Raw genomic sequence first — 16,846 nt, 5'->3', positions numbered from 1 at the left:
TATATCGTATCTAAAAATAGATACCTACTCCTGTGTTATTATATATGAAAGTTTGAGAGGGGCCTGGTGTTGAAAGTAAAGGAGGGCTTTCCAGTCCACTCCTACATGGAGATTTTCAAAGTCAAGCTCAGTTTGTGTTGCATTCTGTTATGAGCCCTAGGCATACTTCCTTCCTTGTGTTTTCTTTCTCTCTTTTGTGCGTTAGTTATAGGAAGCTGAAAGCCTGTGTGGCCCAGACAGACATCCGTGGTGCTTAGAAAGAATGCTGCTGCAGCTTTTTGGGCTTCAAACAAAGTAGCCAGCTCCTATATTCTTTTTCTTTTCTTTCTGAAAACTGTCCTGTTAGACAGTGGGATAATCTGATGCAAGAGATCTATTTTATAACAGAGAAAACAACAACACAGTAAGTAATATACACGGGGAATTAGTGGATGAGGCTTTAAAATGACCTCTCATTTGGGGGGAATCTGACAATTTAGTTACGTTAACGGAAGTGTTCAGTACACTCTTGGTGAAATATTAGGCGTTTTCTCATTTTTCTGTTATGTCTCAGGTGTTTACTGACTAGCATTTTGGAGAGTACATGCTTATCTGGCATGTCCATAACAGAAGGAACTGTGTGTTCCCTCTCTGATGACCTGGGTAGCAATTTCGTCCCTTTGGACAGTTCAACACAGCAAGCTTTATCGTAGATTAATATCCATAGCTACATAGTGATTTTAAATCCAGAATAAACCTAGGGTAGGGGAAAGAAGAAAAGGCTCTCTTAGGAAAACAGTGAAACTTTCTCAGTGTGACTTACAGGTTTTTAGGAATTGTCTGTTCTTGTTGTTGCTTTTTTTCATGTACAACTAGATCAAGGAGAAAGAAGTTTTTTAGTTACGTTTTGTTTGTTTATAAAAACCCATACCCCAAATAGCATAACTGGAATTAAGGGATAGTACTTGCAGAATTCCATTTTTTTTTATTCTTTCAGATTTATTTTTAAATAAATGTGAAAGTTCAAAAAAGTTTATTTTTGCCTTTATCTTTATTCATGCTACCACTGTTAATATGGACTCCGTACTCCTGATGAGAGCCATCCTTTGAGATTACTAAGAATAATTTCTATCCATCGAAATGTCAGAACCAGAAATGAAGAGCAAGTTCCTATTTCAGATGGGACCTATAAAACTAGCAGGTCAATTTATACAAGTTCCCCATTTATTTGAGATTACGTCATTGTCTGCAAAGCAGCATGGTTAGAACCAAAAGAAAAAGTTTGGAGTTTGTGTGTGTGTGTGTGTGTTTTAATTAAAAAATTTTTATTGTGGTGAAATATGTTTAACAAAACATTTCAGCCAGTTTTACGTGTACAGTTCAGTGGCATTAATTACATTCACCATGTTGTGCAACAGTCACCACTATCCATTTCCCAATTTTTTCCTTACCCTTAACCAAAACTGTGCTGTACCACTTAAGCAATATCACCTCCCCACCCCCCTTACCCCCGTTCTCCCTCCTGTCTGCCCCAGGTTACCACTAGTGAACTTTCTCGGTGCCTTTGCCTATTCTGGATATCTCATGTAAGTAGGATCACACAGCATTCGTCCTTTTGTGTCTGACTTATTTCACTCAGCATAAATTTTGAAGGTTCATCCATGTCATAGCATTCATTAGAGTTTTATTTTCTCTTTATGACTGAATAATATTTCATTGTATGTATATACCACATTTTGTTCATTCACCCCATCGATGGACATTTGGGTTGTTTCCACCTTTCGGCTACAGTAAATAGTGCTCAGTGGCCACTGGTGTTTAAGTATCAATTTGCATTTCTGCTCAGTTCTTTTGGGTGTGTATGCTGGGTCATAAGGTATTTCTCTTAGCTTTTTGAGGTGCCGCTGAACTGTTTTCCATCGCGGCTACACCACTTTACAATCCCATCAGCGGTGGATGAGGGTTCAGTTTCTCCACATCCTCGCCAACACTTGTTATTTTCCATTTTTCTGATAACAGCCACCTTAGTGGCACAAATGGCTAACACATTCAGCTGCTAACTGAAGGGTTGACAGTTTCAGTCTGCCCAGAGGCTCCTAGGAAGAAAGGCTGTCTGCTTCCAAAAAATTAGTCATTGAAAACCAGCTACTCTGGCACACAGGGGGTCGCCAGGGGTTGGAATCAACTCTACGGCAACTAGTTTAGTAGGGGTGAAATGGTATCTCATTGTGGTTTTATTTGCATTTCCCTAATGAGTAATGGGGTTAGGCATCTTTTCATGTGCTTATTGGCTATTTGTATATCTTCTTTGATGAAATATCTATTTAAGTTCCTTGCCAATTTTTTAATTGACTTATTTGTCCTTTGTTGTTGAGCTGTGGAGTTCTTTATATATTCTGGGTATTAAGCCCTTATCAGACATGTGGTTGCCAAATATTTTCTCCCAATCTGTAGGTTGTTTTTTAACTTTGCTGATAAAGTCCATTGATGCACAGAAGTTTCTAATTTTGATGAAATACCATTTGTCTGTCTTTTATTACTCCTGCTCGTGGCGTCACATCTGAAACCCATTGTTGAAAACTAGTCTTGATGTATTACTTCTATGTTTTGTTCTAAGAGTTTTATTTTTAGTTGTTACAATTCAGTCTTTGGTCCATTTTGAGATAATTTTTATATATGGTGTGAGGTATGAGTCCAATGTTATTTTTTTGCATGTGGGTATCCAGTTGTCCCCGTACCATTTATTGAAGACTATTATTTCCTCATTGGATAGACTTAGCACCCTTGTAAAAAGTCAATTGGCTATAAATGTATGGGTTTATTTCTGGGTTTTCAATTCTGTTCCATTGGTCTATGTGTCTGTTATCATAGCAGTACCAGACTATTTTGATTATTGTAGCTTTATTGTATTTTTGAGATTGGGAAGTGTGAGTCCTCCAACTTTGTTCTTTTTCAAGATTGCTTTGGCTATTTGGGTCCCTTGCAGTTTCATATAAATTTGAGGATTGGCTTTTCTATTTCTGCAAAGAAAAGCTGTTGGAATTTTAATAGGGATTACACTGAATGTACAGATCACTTTGGGTAGTATTGGCATCTTAACGATATTACGGCTCCCAGTCCGTGAACATGGAATGTCTTTCCACTTATTTAGGTTTTCTTTATTTTTTTTTTCAGCAATACTTTATAGTTTTTTAGTGTATAGGTTTTTCACCTGTAGTTAAATTTATTCCTAGGTATTTTATTCTCTTAGATGCTGTTGTAAATGGAATTATTTTCTTAATTTCTTTTTCAGATTGCTCATTGTTGGCATATAAAAACCCAACTGATTTTTGTATGTTGGCATTGTACCCTTCCACTTTGCTGGCTTCATTTATTAGCTCTAGTAGCTTTCTTGTGGAGTCTTTGGAATTTTGTATATATAGGATCATGTCATCTGTGAGTAAAAAAAAAAAAAAAGTGTTTTTTATTAAAAATTTTTTTGGATTAAAAAAACCCACTTTTTCCTTCCCAATTTGGATACCTTTTATGCTGTTTTCTCGCCTAATTGCACTGGCTGTGATTTCCAGTACAATATTGAATGGCAGTGGTGAGAGTGAGCTTGCTTATCTTGTTCCTGATCTTAAGGGGAAAGCTCTCAGTCTTTGGCCATTGAATATGATGTTAGGTGTGGGTTTTTCCAAATGCCCTTTACCATGTTGAGGAAGAAAAAGGGTTTTGATTGACAATATTTTCATTAAAAAATTTAGCTGAATCTGCGGTCTTAAAAGCCTGTGAGTGGCCGTCTAGGTTACTCCACAGGTCTCATCCCTTTGGGATCAATGAAGAAAACTAAAGATACAAGGGAAAGATTAGTGCAAAGGACTAATGGACCACACCTACTATGGCCTCCACCAGACTAAGTGCAGTACAGCTAGATGGTACCTGGCTACCACCACTGATTGCTCTGACAGGGATTATAATAGAGGGTCCCGGACAGAGCTGGAGAAAAGCAATAGAACAAAATTCTAACTCAAAAAGGAAAGACCAAACTTGCTGGCCTGACAGAAACTGGAGAAACCCTGAGACTATGGCCCCCAGACACCCTTTCAGCTCAGTAATGAGGTCACTCCTAAGGTTCACCCTTCAGCCAAAGTTTGGACAGGCCCATAAAACCAAATGAGACTAAAAGGGCACACCAGCCCAGGGGCAAGGACTAGAAGGCAGGAGGGAACAGGAAAGCTGGTAATAGGGAACCCAAGGCTGAGAAGAGAGAGTGTTGACATGTTGTGGAGTTGTAAACCAATGTCATAAAACAATATGTGTACTAACTGATTAACGGGAAATTGTTCTATAAACTTCATCTAAAGTACAGTAAAAATATTTTTAAAAAATTTAGCTGAACCCCAGATGATGAGTATTCAAAAGAAGTGTATCACCTTTGGATGTGTTGAGGTCATTCTTGCTCAATGCTTCGTTTTTAGTTTTTTGAGACATTTGGGTGCATACTCTCTGTCTCTTAAATGTTTTGAAAGTAAGTGGCAAACATGATGACACTTCATCCCTAAATACTCTACCATGTACCTCCTAAGAAAAGGATATTCATCTACATAAAACTACAATACCATATCACACTCAAGAAAACGAACATTATACAGGAATATTCTAATATACAATCTGCTTTTCCAAAATTTTCTAATTCTCTAAGAAATGTCCTTTTAACTTAAATTTTTTTTTTATTGTGCTTTATGTGAAAGTTTACAGTACAGATTCCTCATTCAAAAATATATATGCAAATTGTTTTGTGACATTGGTTGTAATCCCTACAATGTGACAGCTGCTCTCACCTTTCCACCCCATGTTCCCCATATCCATTCATCCAGTTTTCCTGTCCCTTCCTGCTTTGGGGCAGGAGTTGCCCATTTGGTCTCTCATGTTTGATTGAACTGAGAAGGCTTTTATAACTTTTTGTCCCGCTAATCCAAGGTCCAGCCAAGAATCACACATTGCATTTGGTTGTTGTGTCTCTTCAGTCACTTCAATCGAAAATAGGCCCTCTGTATTTTTTTGGCCTTTAATGACTTCAACATTTTTGACAAAGCTAGGCCAGTTGTCTTACAGAATGTTTCACAATCTTATTTTGTCTTTTCTTCTTGATTAATTTCAGGTTAGACATTTTTGATAGGTATATCACATAGGTGATGTTATATACTTTCCATTATATTACAATGGGAAGTTGTCTCATTATTGGTGATGCAGAGGTAAGTTATGATTGCATGTAACTTGTTAAGGGGATATTAATCAGATCACTTCATTGGAAAGGCTTTTTGTCTTTTTAAGCAATCAGTAATCTGTGGAGTGATACTTTGAGTATGTGTGGCTGTCCTGTTCCCCAAAACCCTTTCACCGGGTGGTTTTAATTTGCTCAGTGCTTTAAATCAGGGTTTGCCCAGGAGTATATTGATGGATGTCATTGTATCTGTGAAGCCCTTGCAATTTTTTTTTTTTTTTAATGTGAGTGCATTTTTCTATTGATACCATCTGTGACCCACAAAAAATTTAAAAGATCTTTTTCCATCTGTTTTTGAAGAACCTTTTACATGTTCCTGTGCATTGGAAAAGTCTTTCATAACCTGAGGATCCACCCTGTTCATGTAATTTTCCTAATTATCTAGCTCAGCGCCATGTATAGCTAGGCACTTAATTTTTGTTGTTTGCTTAAGAACGGTTTGTTCTGTCCTTTCGCTTATTCTGAGCCAAGCATTTGGGGTTTTTTTGTTGTTGTTGTTGTTTGCTGGTATAAACTGTCCTAGAAATTAAAGCAAAGGGGCTTAGCCCTTGGTTTTTGGTATTCTCTCTGAAGATTTTTAGGCACAGCAAAGTTTGGTTTATGTCTTTGTTGACACTAAAGATCAACTGGAAGTGGGTTAAGACACTCATATAGTTTTAGTTGCCTAATTATTAGTTGTATCAGTAAGATATTTTTCACAAGTGCAAAATAGCTCTTTTTGACTATGTAGACAAAAGGGCCTAGCAGGTGACTTTAGGGAACCTTAAGTCTCGTATTAGACTAATGTGGAATAGCTTTAGAAGTGGTTAATTCTTGACTCCATGGTCATCTAGGAGAACAGAACAGAATTATCATGGCAGCTGACAATGAGGCATGTTTTGTTTAGGCTATTGGTTTAACACTGGTTGCCCTTCTTGTAAAAGTGTCTCTTGGGTTACTGACAATAGCAATAAGAAATAGTATTTGAACAGTGCACTTTTAAAATAGGCATTGTCCGCTTTAGTCTAAAAAGTAGATATTGTTTTATTTTTATCCTAGTTACATAGGTAGGAAAAGGGCTTAGAGAGGTTAAAGTAGCCAATATCAAACAGCTTGTAAGGAGCAGAGGAAGAACCCCTACTTTCTTTCATTCCAGATTTTTTGCCCTTTTTGTTTTACAGTCTAAGAGGTGGAGACATTCTAAGGAATCTAGATATGAACACAGCATGCTCCTTGTTCTCAAGGATCTTTTAAATCCAGCAGGGGATGGGATATAAGCTGTGTCTACTTATAAATATATTGTAGACGACAAATTGAAGGAAGTGCTAAGGAAGTACAGAAAAGGGGAAGACAATATCCAAATACAGGGTCAAGGCTGGTATCATGATGAAGGAAGGATTTGAGGGAGAAGAATGTTTTGGGAAGAAGGAAAAGAGTGACCAAAATCGTAGCGATGGGAAAGCACAGGGCTCGTTATGGGAATGGAATTGGTCTCGTTTGGTTGGAACATAAGCTTCCTGAAGGGAAGTAGTGGGAGCTAGAACTGAAAGACAGGTTAGGGTCAGATCATGAAAGGCTTTGAATGCCCTTTGGAGGACGAACCTCATTTTGTAGGTATTCAGAGTAGGAAATCAAAAACTGTGTCCCTGTAGAAGACCCGATAAAAATGATGATAAATGCTTACATTTTTTAAGTCATGACCCTCTGCACATCTCTTAACATACATTATCTCATTATTGCCTCGCAGTAACTCTATGAGCAGTGTACTATGTTCATTTTGCAGATGAGAAGCTGTATCCCTCAGAAGGATTAAGTAACTTTGCAAATGTCAAGCTGATATTGTGGAGCTAGGCCTCAGACTCAGGGCTGTCAGATTCTAAAGCCTGTTCTGTTTACCATTGTGGTTATTTGTCATTTCTTTTATCAGATTACCTGATAAGCTCTTAATTCTTTGTCAAGAATTCGGCTGTAGGAAAAGGACATTTCAAAGTGCTAAGAGGACTACTCCTCAGTGTGTAATCATCTTCAGGCATATATATAATCACTACCAATTCTGACTTTACTGTTCTCCCCCTGGGGACCAGAGCTGAATGGGAAATTGAACAGTTGGATGATGTTTTATTTACCGGACTGATGACATCAATACATGATCTTAGCAAATGTTTTTGTTTTTGTTTCAACGTCTAACCTTATTGGCTCTAAGTAAATCTTAGGTTGGGTCAAGCCCAGTTCCCAGGAGCATTTAAGATGCATATAATAGTGATATTTTTCCTTACTAAAGTATGTTTCTTCTCAGCAGGTTTTCTACTTATAAAAGACAATGACTACTGATGAAGGTGCCAAGAACAATGGAGAAAGCCCAGCAGCAGCTGTTGCTGAACGAGGAGAGGATATTACCTCCAAGAAGGACAGAGGAGTATTAAAGGTGAGGCTACAGGGATGAATGACACATACAGAAAATTGCTACTTGGAAAGATTTTTTATAAAAACATTTTAGGGGGGCTGCTAGGGGACTGGAAATCCTGGTGGCGTAGTGGTTAAATGCTACGGCTGCTAACCAAAGGGTCGGCAGTTCAAATTCACCAGCTGCTCCTTGGAAACCGTCTGGGGTAGTTCGGGTTGCTATGAGTCAGAATCAACTCAGCAGTGGGTTTGGTTTTGGTTAGGGGACTAGTGGATAATGTTCATTGAGGCCTACTAGGCGCCAGATTCTACAGATAGTTTCTCATTTCATCTTTATAACTCCGAGATTTATTTTCAATCCCAGATGATAGGTAAGAAAACGGAAGTCCAGCGAGGTAAAGTACCTTGCCTGGTATCATATACCTTAGTGAATACAAATCTGGGGTTCAGGCTCCGGTTATATCTGACACAAAAGGCTGTGTCTCACTATTCTCAGAGTATAAAAATGGGATACTGTTTTAAAATCACATTTAAGTACAATAAAGCTAGGTAATGACAGTTTAAAAGGCTTTTTTTTTAAAGGAAAAAAGTTGTCTTGCAAAGTTGAAAAAGGATTTATTTTTACATAAAAATAGTGTTCCTCTGTACAATGAAGATATTTTTTGAAGTTTCCTCAGAGAATATAACTTGGTTTTGAAGTCTCTTTTTTCCTTATTAAAATACTATGTATGTTTTTTACACTCTGTAATCATTTTCACATGTATTTTCTTGTTTGTATCTATAATGGTGTTGTGAGGCAAGCAGAACAGCCATTGAGTCCTTCATTTATAAGTGAATAAACTGGAGCTGAGAGAAGTTAAAGGCCTTTAGTCATAATAAGGACCAGTGCTATTTCCCCTACACTGTTGTTATACATCTAAGTTTTGTATAGTTAGTTTTTCTTTTACTGAAGAGATTATTTTACACGTGCATTCTAAATATTACTACTACCCTGAATTTTAATATCTTCTTTTGTCAGCAGTAGCAAATGAGAGTTTTTTAGTTTGTCTAATCTTGCTTATATGAAAGCCTTTTTTTTTTTTTCTGGTGCAGGAATCTCTTCAGAATATACACGTATTGCTATTAGCTTGCTATGTGCCAAGCCAAACTTTAGAGACTTGCAGCTATAGAGAACAGAGCCTTTATGCTGTAGATCCATATCATGATACCTTCTTTCAGATGGCTTCTCGACCTTGTAACTATATGAGTTGCTATGTGCGGTTGAGTCGATTCCGACTCATAGCAACTCATCCCAATCTCCATGATGCTTCTAGAAATGGTGGAAATTTTGCAGATTGTCCTCAGCATCTCCCTGCCTCTATTTATGTTTTTTCTCGTTCATCTTTTCAGAGTACCCATACTAAGAACGCATTCCCCAACTTGCCTTAGACCCTGCTTTGTTCTAGGGAATAAATAATAAGAATTTTAGGCTTGTAAGAAACATTTTGAGTTTGGAAGCCCTTTAAATCATGCCATTTATCACTGTATAGAGCTTCATGTTTCATTGTGAGGCTTTTGGTTAACATTAAATAGGCCGACTAACTGTGTGACCTTGGGCAATTTAGTGAACCTCTCTGTGATTAAGTTTCCACATTTGTAAAACTGGAGTAACAACACCATCTGTCTCATAGAGTTATGAGGATTATGGGAAGCACTTAGCACAGTGCCTAGCCTATAATAATCGCTCTTTTAACCATTACATATTTTTTAAAAAGGAAAGACCAAGGCAGGTTTGGGAAGTCAGTAACTGCCCAGGGAGATAAAATTAGAGCTTATACTTTTAAAATGAATTGCGACTGTACTGTATTCTCAAGGCAATTCCAGATTTAGACACAAATTCATCTTGCTGGGGAAACCCTAAAGTGATTCCATAGTATCACTTGTAGGTGACGGACTCTGATAGGCCCAATTCCTTGTTTATTATCCTAGAAATGCAGATTCTCTCCATGTGAGGCTGACAGTTGATTGGTCATAGGCTCTCAGATACCTCATGCAGATCTTGAACGTGACTACTTTTAGACTTTGGTGTGATAAAATTACTTCTATGAAACTTTTTTTCTTTTTCTTTTAAGTCCTAGAAGGACAGTAATGATTTTTTTCTTTAAAGAATGTTTGGACTCTTGAGTAGAAACAAGGTGTGGAATCTAAAAGTTCACCTGTTTGTACGGTAATATGGGAGCGGGGCAGAGGATACATCAGAGAATTTAGGAGCAAATAATTGAATTCTTTAGATAAAAATTCAGACCCCCCCCCAAAAGGATGTTAATGGACGTCATCTACCATCCTCTGTTTTCTGATAAAAATTATTAATTTGGCATAGATGATTGACAGAATACATCACACCACCGTGCTCCTGGATTCGATTTTCTTTTCCCAGAACTGACCCACTGCATTAGTGGCTTGCTCTGCCAAGAACGAAATAAATATACTGGATTTAATGATAGCTAAGTATTTTTTTCAGCTTGGAGCTTTTTTGGCCTTTTGTTTACTGGAAAACAAGTTATTCAGTATTGTATCGAACTGTGCAATGATACTAATGTTTTTTACAGATTGAATAGTCTTCAAATGATGGGAAGTATAACCTGTTGTACCAGGAAATTGGGCATTCTGAAATTAAACCATTGCAAAGCAAAAGGAGGGAAGTAAATAAAATCTGACCTTTGAAATTTTGTGTTAGGCTTCTTTTTAAATGAATAAAAGCCCAACAATCTTTTTAGTCTAATTCCATTTGTATATGGACTAGCTCTCAAGTCTTTGTTTTGAGTAATTTTAGTGTCAAAGTAGGGGGCATTAAACCAATTGGTTAATTCTTTTGAGGGAATAAATAATATGATCAGGGATAAAGCTAAATATAGCATAAAAGATTTAGATTTATAAAAGATAATTTTCTAGCAGTGAAGGTTATTGAGAGAAATGTGAAAGAAGCCTTTAGAAAGGACAGATGATAGTTCATTTGTGACTCTACCTAAGTGATGTTGAATGGACTTTGTGACGTTTTTTATTCCCTGATTAAAAGTAAAAAGTTCCACCTCCTTTTTCTTGATGTTGGTCTCTTCTAGATTGTCAAAAGAGCAGGGACTAGTGAGGAAACGCCAATGATTGGAGACAAAGTTTATGTCCATTACAAAGGAAAATTGTCAAATGGAAAGAAGTTTGATTCCAGTCATGATAGAAACGAGCCATTTGTCTTTAGTCTTGGCAAAGGTAAGAGTATTTTTTGAGTTATGTTTTGCTTAGACTTATTATGGTTTGTATTAACAGAAGCAACGGATCCTATCCTTGCCAGAAGTAAAGATATTTTAAAACGGTGGTTCTCAAAGTATGGTCCATGGACCTCTGGAGATTGGTGAGATTCTTCTAGGGCATCCGTGATATCAAAATTATTAATAATACTAAGATGTTATTTGCCCTTTTACTGTGTTGATGTTTGCACTGATGATAAAAAGTTACAGTGGTTAAAATTCCTGGTGCCTTAGCATAAATCAGGACAGTGACAGCAAACTTACCTTAATTGTGGCTTTCCCACCGCCACTTATTCACTGTGTAGAAAAAAGAAAAAAAAAAAAAGCTAGCTTCACTTAATGTGCTTGCGATAAAGCAATAGAAATTATTAATTTTATTAAATCTCAACTCTTATTTACACATTGTTTTGATATCCTGTGATGGAAAGGGAAGCCCACATAAAGTAGAATATACTGGCTGTCTCAAGGACAGGCACTGTGCACTTGTTTTAGCTGCAAGCTGAACGCTGCGCCTTTTTCATGAAACACTTTTTGCTTAGAAAAACAACTGACGGGCAAACTATGATTATTCAGACTTTGATGTTTGGCAGATATTTTCCTGAAGATGATTCAAGTGAGCCTGTCACTTCAAGGAAAACAACTAACAATATCTCTTGCCACTGATAAAATTTGAACTTTCAAGTGAAAATTACAATCTTGGAAAATTTGTATTTGCTACTGTGAGTTTGACAGCTTCCCCAAACTTAAAAGACTTCTGATGAGATCAGTAGTAGTATTAATGAATGTGATTTTTAATATTGTATATGAAATTACCAACATTTAGGAGATCTGAATAACTTAGTAACCAATATTTTCTCAATGACCCCTATAAGATATTATAAAATTATGCATGGATAAATGATCTATTCAAAGTGCAAGATAGACCAATAGATTTTTATGTTGTTGTTAAAGTATAGTTTTTTTATTTTATTTTATTTTTCCTTGTTGAGAGTGTACGCAACAGAATATACACCAATTCAGCATAGACCAACAGATTTTGATGTAACAGAGCATGAAAAGTTCATTGATATGGTTTCAGATTCCAAATGCAGCGAAACTTTATGGAATTGCCACTTGTCAGTTTTGATGTGGTATCAGATGAATTCTTTTCACAATTATCTGAAAATGCTGCCTTTTCCAACATGGTGAAACCTGTGAGCTGGAATTGCCTTGTTTTTCAGGTCTTAGTTTTCTGCCTTTGACAGGGTACAGTGTTACCACTTTTCTGTCAGTCTCAATTAGTGGAAAATATTGAAGTTCTCCTTCTCTGACAGGTTTTTTGACCTTACACACTTTCTGGTTTTCACAGGTTTTACTCTATATGTCTTTGTGGGGCTGTATTTTTTCCATGTACTTCAACCAAAGTTACAACAGATTGAATGCAAAAGTAGATTTAAAAATCCAGTTGTCTTCTGATGTTAAAGAGATTTGTAAAAATGTAAAACAGTGCCGCTTTGGAAAATATTGTTATTTTTCATCAAAATTAACTACTTATGTAACATATAATGGGGATATTGTTATTTTGAAATGAATTAGTAAGTAAATATTTTTTATTTCTAATGTGTTATATATCAGTAGTTATAAATCATATAAGCAAAAGCTCTTGTTAAGTCCTCAGGTTTTTAAGATGTAAAGAAGTTCTGAGAGATAAAGGTGAAGAAACAACTGTTCACAAGTCTTAAATGTGTTTTTTACTAATATCTTTTCTAATGCTTTTAAATGTCCAGTTAATTTAGTGTCCTTATTTTTTAATCTTGTAAGGAGAATAATAGGACATACATCAAAGTGAACTTTTTGAACCATGTGTCTTGCTGGAAGTTGATGGCTGAATGGTTGTTGTTATGTGCCGTTGAGTCAGTTCCGACTCATAACGACCCTACGTACAACAGAATTAAATCATTGTTCTACTTGAGAGCATTATTGTAGCCACTGTGTCAGTCCATCTTGTTGAGTCTCTTCCTCTTTTTTGCTGACCCTCTACTTTATCAAGCGTGATGTCCTTCTCCAAGGGACTGGTTCCTCCTGATAACATGTCCAAAGTATGTGAGACGAAGTCTCGCCATCCTTGCTTCTAAGGAGCATTCTGGTTGTAATTCTTCTAAGACAGATTTGTTTGATCTTTTGGCAGTCCATGGTGTATTCACTATTCTCCGCCAACACCATAGTTCAAAGGTGTCAATTCCCAGATTAAGTATGAGAGGAAAGGGGTAATCTCCCTGTCCACCTCCATGGCTCAATGTTGACTATAAATCTCTTTTCCTAACTCAGTACCTAGTTGAGTTGCTCACTAAGCATGGATCTTGGAAAGGATATAGCAAGTGAGGAAGTAAGAAGTTAAACTGTGCCTCTCTGGCTTCCCTGGGACCTCTAGTCACTTGCATGTCATGGTGGCTTCTGTTCCCTGTCCAGTGTATTCTTTCCAGTCTCTAGTGCTAGCCGGCTATACCACTGCTTTCTTGTCTTTTGGGTCCTTAGTGAGTTAATGGCTCGTGTGAGATTAATCTTGTGTCAAGTGAGATAGCAATCACAATCAAACAGACTCTTTTTCTTGACATAGCAGCTAATTATGGCAGTTAATTTTTTTCATTTTTGTTGATTTAGGGATGTGACTCCTCAGGACTACCGGCATGCCTATCATGTCATTATTTCATTTAGATGACCTCAGAGTGACAGGCCTCTTTAGACCTCTTTGTTCCTGCTGCCCCCCAGACCCTCACTGTATCTTTAGAATTTTTCTCTGAAAGAAGTTGATAGATTTGAGATGACAGGTCTTCTCTCAGCAGTTATCTTGGCAAGTGGAGTTGGAAATTTATGCTGCCACCTTCTCTACCCAGATTTTTACAGTAAAAACTTGGTGGTAAATGAGTCTTTCATGTTTATTAGAATCTTGAACAGAATGAAAAATTTTTCAGAGTTCTTTTTTTAAAATACAAGTTGAGAGAGAAAAGGGGCAATTTTTAGGTGGCTCGGTACCTTTGGCGCCTTTCTAGAGACTGTGGGAAGTACACCCAGCTAGGTGATAGGAAGCCAGAGTCCCTGTCTTCATTGCTCCCTGTGGTGTGTTAACTTGAGTAAGCCATTTAACCTTCCCTGCTCCTTGTATCCTCCTCTGTAAAGGGAAAGAATCTGTAGGAGTGCTTTAGGACTAGTCCAGAGGCTGTGATTCTATTCTTGTACCTCTGTAAAGAGTACAGGAACAAAAAAATCATGTATTTGCCCTGTTAAGATGATAATTAGAAACATTAGGATAGATACATATACTTCTGGTAAAACTTTTATAACGTAATGTGTTTAAACCAACCAAACCCAGTGCCATTGAGTCGATTCCAACTCATAGCGACCCTATAGGACAGGGTAGAACTGCCCCATAGAGTTTCTCAGGAGCACCTGGTGGATTCGAACTGCCGACCCTTTGGTTCGCAGCTGTAGCCCCTAACCAGTGCGCCACCAGGGCTTCCGTAATGTGTTTAGTTGCCTATAAAATAAGAAACATTGGTTAGGGAATTTATAGTTTTATAGTTATATTTTATAGTAGTAGTTACATCATCAGAATGCTGAAAAATAATATAAACGGACTGTAGCATAAATATTGTCCTTTGAATTCTGTATATTTTACTTCTCCCAAGGGAATAAATACAAATATTTCAATGGGAAGTCATGCTAATTTGGGAATTCTTTTGTGACCTCAATATTTAAAATAGAATTTTAAGAGTATATCTATAAAAATCATATTAAGAAATACGTACATCATAGATTTTACATATATAATTTTTATCTATACCGACACATTGTTTGTGTCTGTGTCCATTTTTCTTTCTGTATCACCTTTTGAACTCTGTGCTTTAGTTTCCTCACCTATAAAATGGGAATATTATTAAGTTGAGGATTAAATAAGATAACGCACACCACTGCTTAGCACTCAGCCTAACTCATAGTAAGCGCTGAAATGTTTGTTACTGCTGTTGAATCTGTTTCAGAAATTAGAAAGAAGAGTTGATTGTTCCCCTCACTGGGTTTTCTTAACTACATCTTTATTGCATGTTCTGAATTACTAGAATTGTATCCATACCTCATTTTAAAATAAGTTGAAGTAAGAATGGTTTAGAATTTTCATGTATGTATATTTTTTCGTAATAGGGCTTCTGTTCTTTTCCTCCCTTCCCCTAGCAAATATGTTACCACTAAAATGGTGGCGGGGGGGGAGATAGATTTTTGGGATGAAAGAGTTATTTCTACCCCTGTTCTTATAAGTAAATCCAGGAACACTAAAATTATACATAACATTACACACACACCCTTGCCCACCTCTGTAAAGGTCTGGTGATACCTGATAAAAGCTGCTTCACTGAAGTTGTTTTTGGTGCTTTGGCCTGTGACTAACATGGCTGGGGATTATGAAGGTAAAAATCTAATCTATTATATTACTCCCCCAGATTTGAGGAGAAGAGAAACAATCATTTTGGATTCTTCACATTACCTATATTTCCCTCTCACTTTTAAGAGTAAACCGTAATGAAGCAAATATCAGTGATCTTCCATTAACATTAATAGAACTTTATTTGTTGCATGATGATCTGTGATCATTAGTCAAAATACCTGTTGATCTAGTCACCGTTAGCATATTGGGGTAAGAGGAGGGATATATGTGTTGGAAGGCTAATAGCCAGTGCTTTGAAGGATTTGCAATGTCAGGCCCAGGGCTTTGAACCAGCAAGTTGGTTCAAACCCCTGCTGAGAATTTGCATTTCTGACAAGTTCCTAGGTGATGCTGGTGCTGCTGCCTAGGGACCAATTCTTAGAACCGCAAGTAGAGCAGTGATTCTCAAAATTTGTTATACGTAAGAGTCACCTGCAGATTTGTTAGAATGTAGATTCTGATTTGGTATATCTGGGGTGGAAATGCAACTTCTTATCAGGGGATCGAACTAGAATGAACTAATTCGAAGCCCTGGCCAGGCCAAGGGTGTTTACATGGATCGTCTCATTCAATCCTCATACCAGTCCTATTAGATACTACTATTCTTGTTTTTTAAAGATTCTTTGTACAATTTATTTAGGATCGTTAGGTAGCAATTAGTGATATTACCATTTGTGTCTAAGTCTCTTTGAATTTTTATTGAGGTATTACTTACATATAATAAGATTCACCCGTTTTAAGTGTACAGTTTGATGTACCACCACCACACCAAGTACATCGAAGTCCAGAATAGTTCCCTCACCCTAAAACGTTTTCTTGTGCTCTATTGCAGTCATTCTTTTCCAGGCAATCACTAATCTGCTTTCTGTCAACTACAGTTTTGCCTTTTGTAGAATTTCATAAAATGAAACCATATGTTGTCTTTGGTGTTTGACTTCTTTCACTTACCGGAATGATTCTGAGATTCATGCACATTGAAGAGCTGAGTAGTGTTCCGCAGTAGAGATACCCCAATTTGTGCATCCACTCAAATCGGACATTGGGATTGTCTCCAGTTTGTGGCTATAGTGAATAATATTGCCCTGAACATTCACATACGAGTCTGTGTGAATATATGTTTTCATTTGTTTTGAGTAAATAAATACCTAGAAATGGACGTGCTGGTCGTATAGTTAGGTATATGTTTATCTTTACAAGATATTGCCGTACTGGTTTTCAAAGTGGCTGTGCCATTTTCCATTCCCACCAGCCATTTTTATTTTTTTTTAGTTGTGCTTTAGATGATGTTACAGAGCAAACTAGTTTCTCATTAGACAATTAATACATATATTGTTTGGTGACATTGGTTACCAACCCTGTGACTTGTCAACACTGTCCCCTTCTAGACCTTGGGTTCCCCATTTCCATTTGTCCAGCTTTCATGTCCCGTCCTGCCCTCTCATCCTTGTCCCTGGGCTGGTGTGCCCATTTTGTCTCATATAC

General features: G+C 37.1%; 1 protein-coding gene across 3 annotated transcripts in view; it reads left to right on the top strand.

Annotated features, from left to right (window-relative positions):
- Nucleotides 1-16,846, top strand: part of FKBP5 (FKBP prolyl isomerase 5) — a 127,592-nt gene that overhangs the window by 52,565 nt on the left and 58,181 nt on the right. For 2 of the 3 annotated variants that reach the window (XM_064285188.1, XM_064285194.1), the window contains exons 2-3: nt 7,524-7,649; nt 10,726-10,870. In XM_064285188.1, the coding sequence (XP_064141258.1) occupies nt 7,545-7,649; nt 10,726-10,870 (250 nt within the window). In that variant the 5' untranslated portion in view covers nt 7,524-7,544. Of the gene's footprint in view, nt 1-7,520; nt 7,650-10,725; nt 10,871-16,846 lie in introns of all 3 variants that reach the window. The other variant, XM_064285192.1, reaches the window with a different exon arrangement.

This window comes from Loxodonta africana, chromosome 1 (genome assembly GCF_030014295.1).
Source record: "Loxodonta africana isolate mLoxAfr1 chromosome 1, mLoxAfr1.hap2, whole genome shotgun sequence".
Lineage (NCBI taxonomy): Eukaryota > Metazoa > Chordata > Mammalia > Proboscidea > Elephantidae > Loxodonta > Loxodonta africana.
The sequence above is the reverse complement of the archived record's forward strand: the minus strand, read 5'-3'. Positions and strand labels throughout refer to the sequence as shown.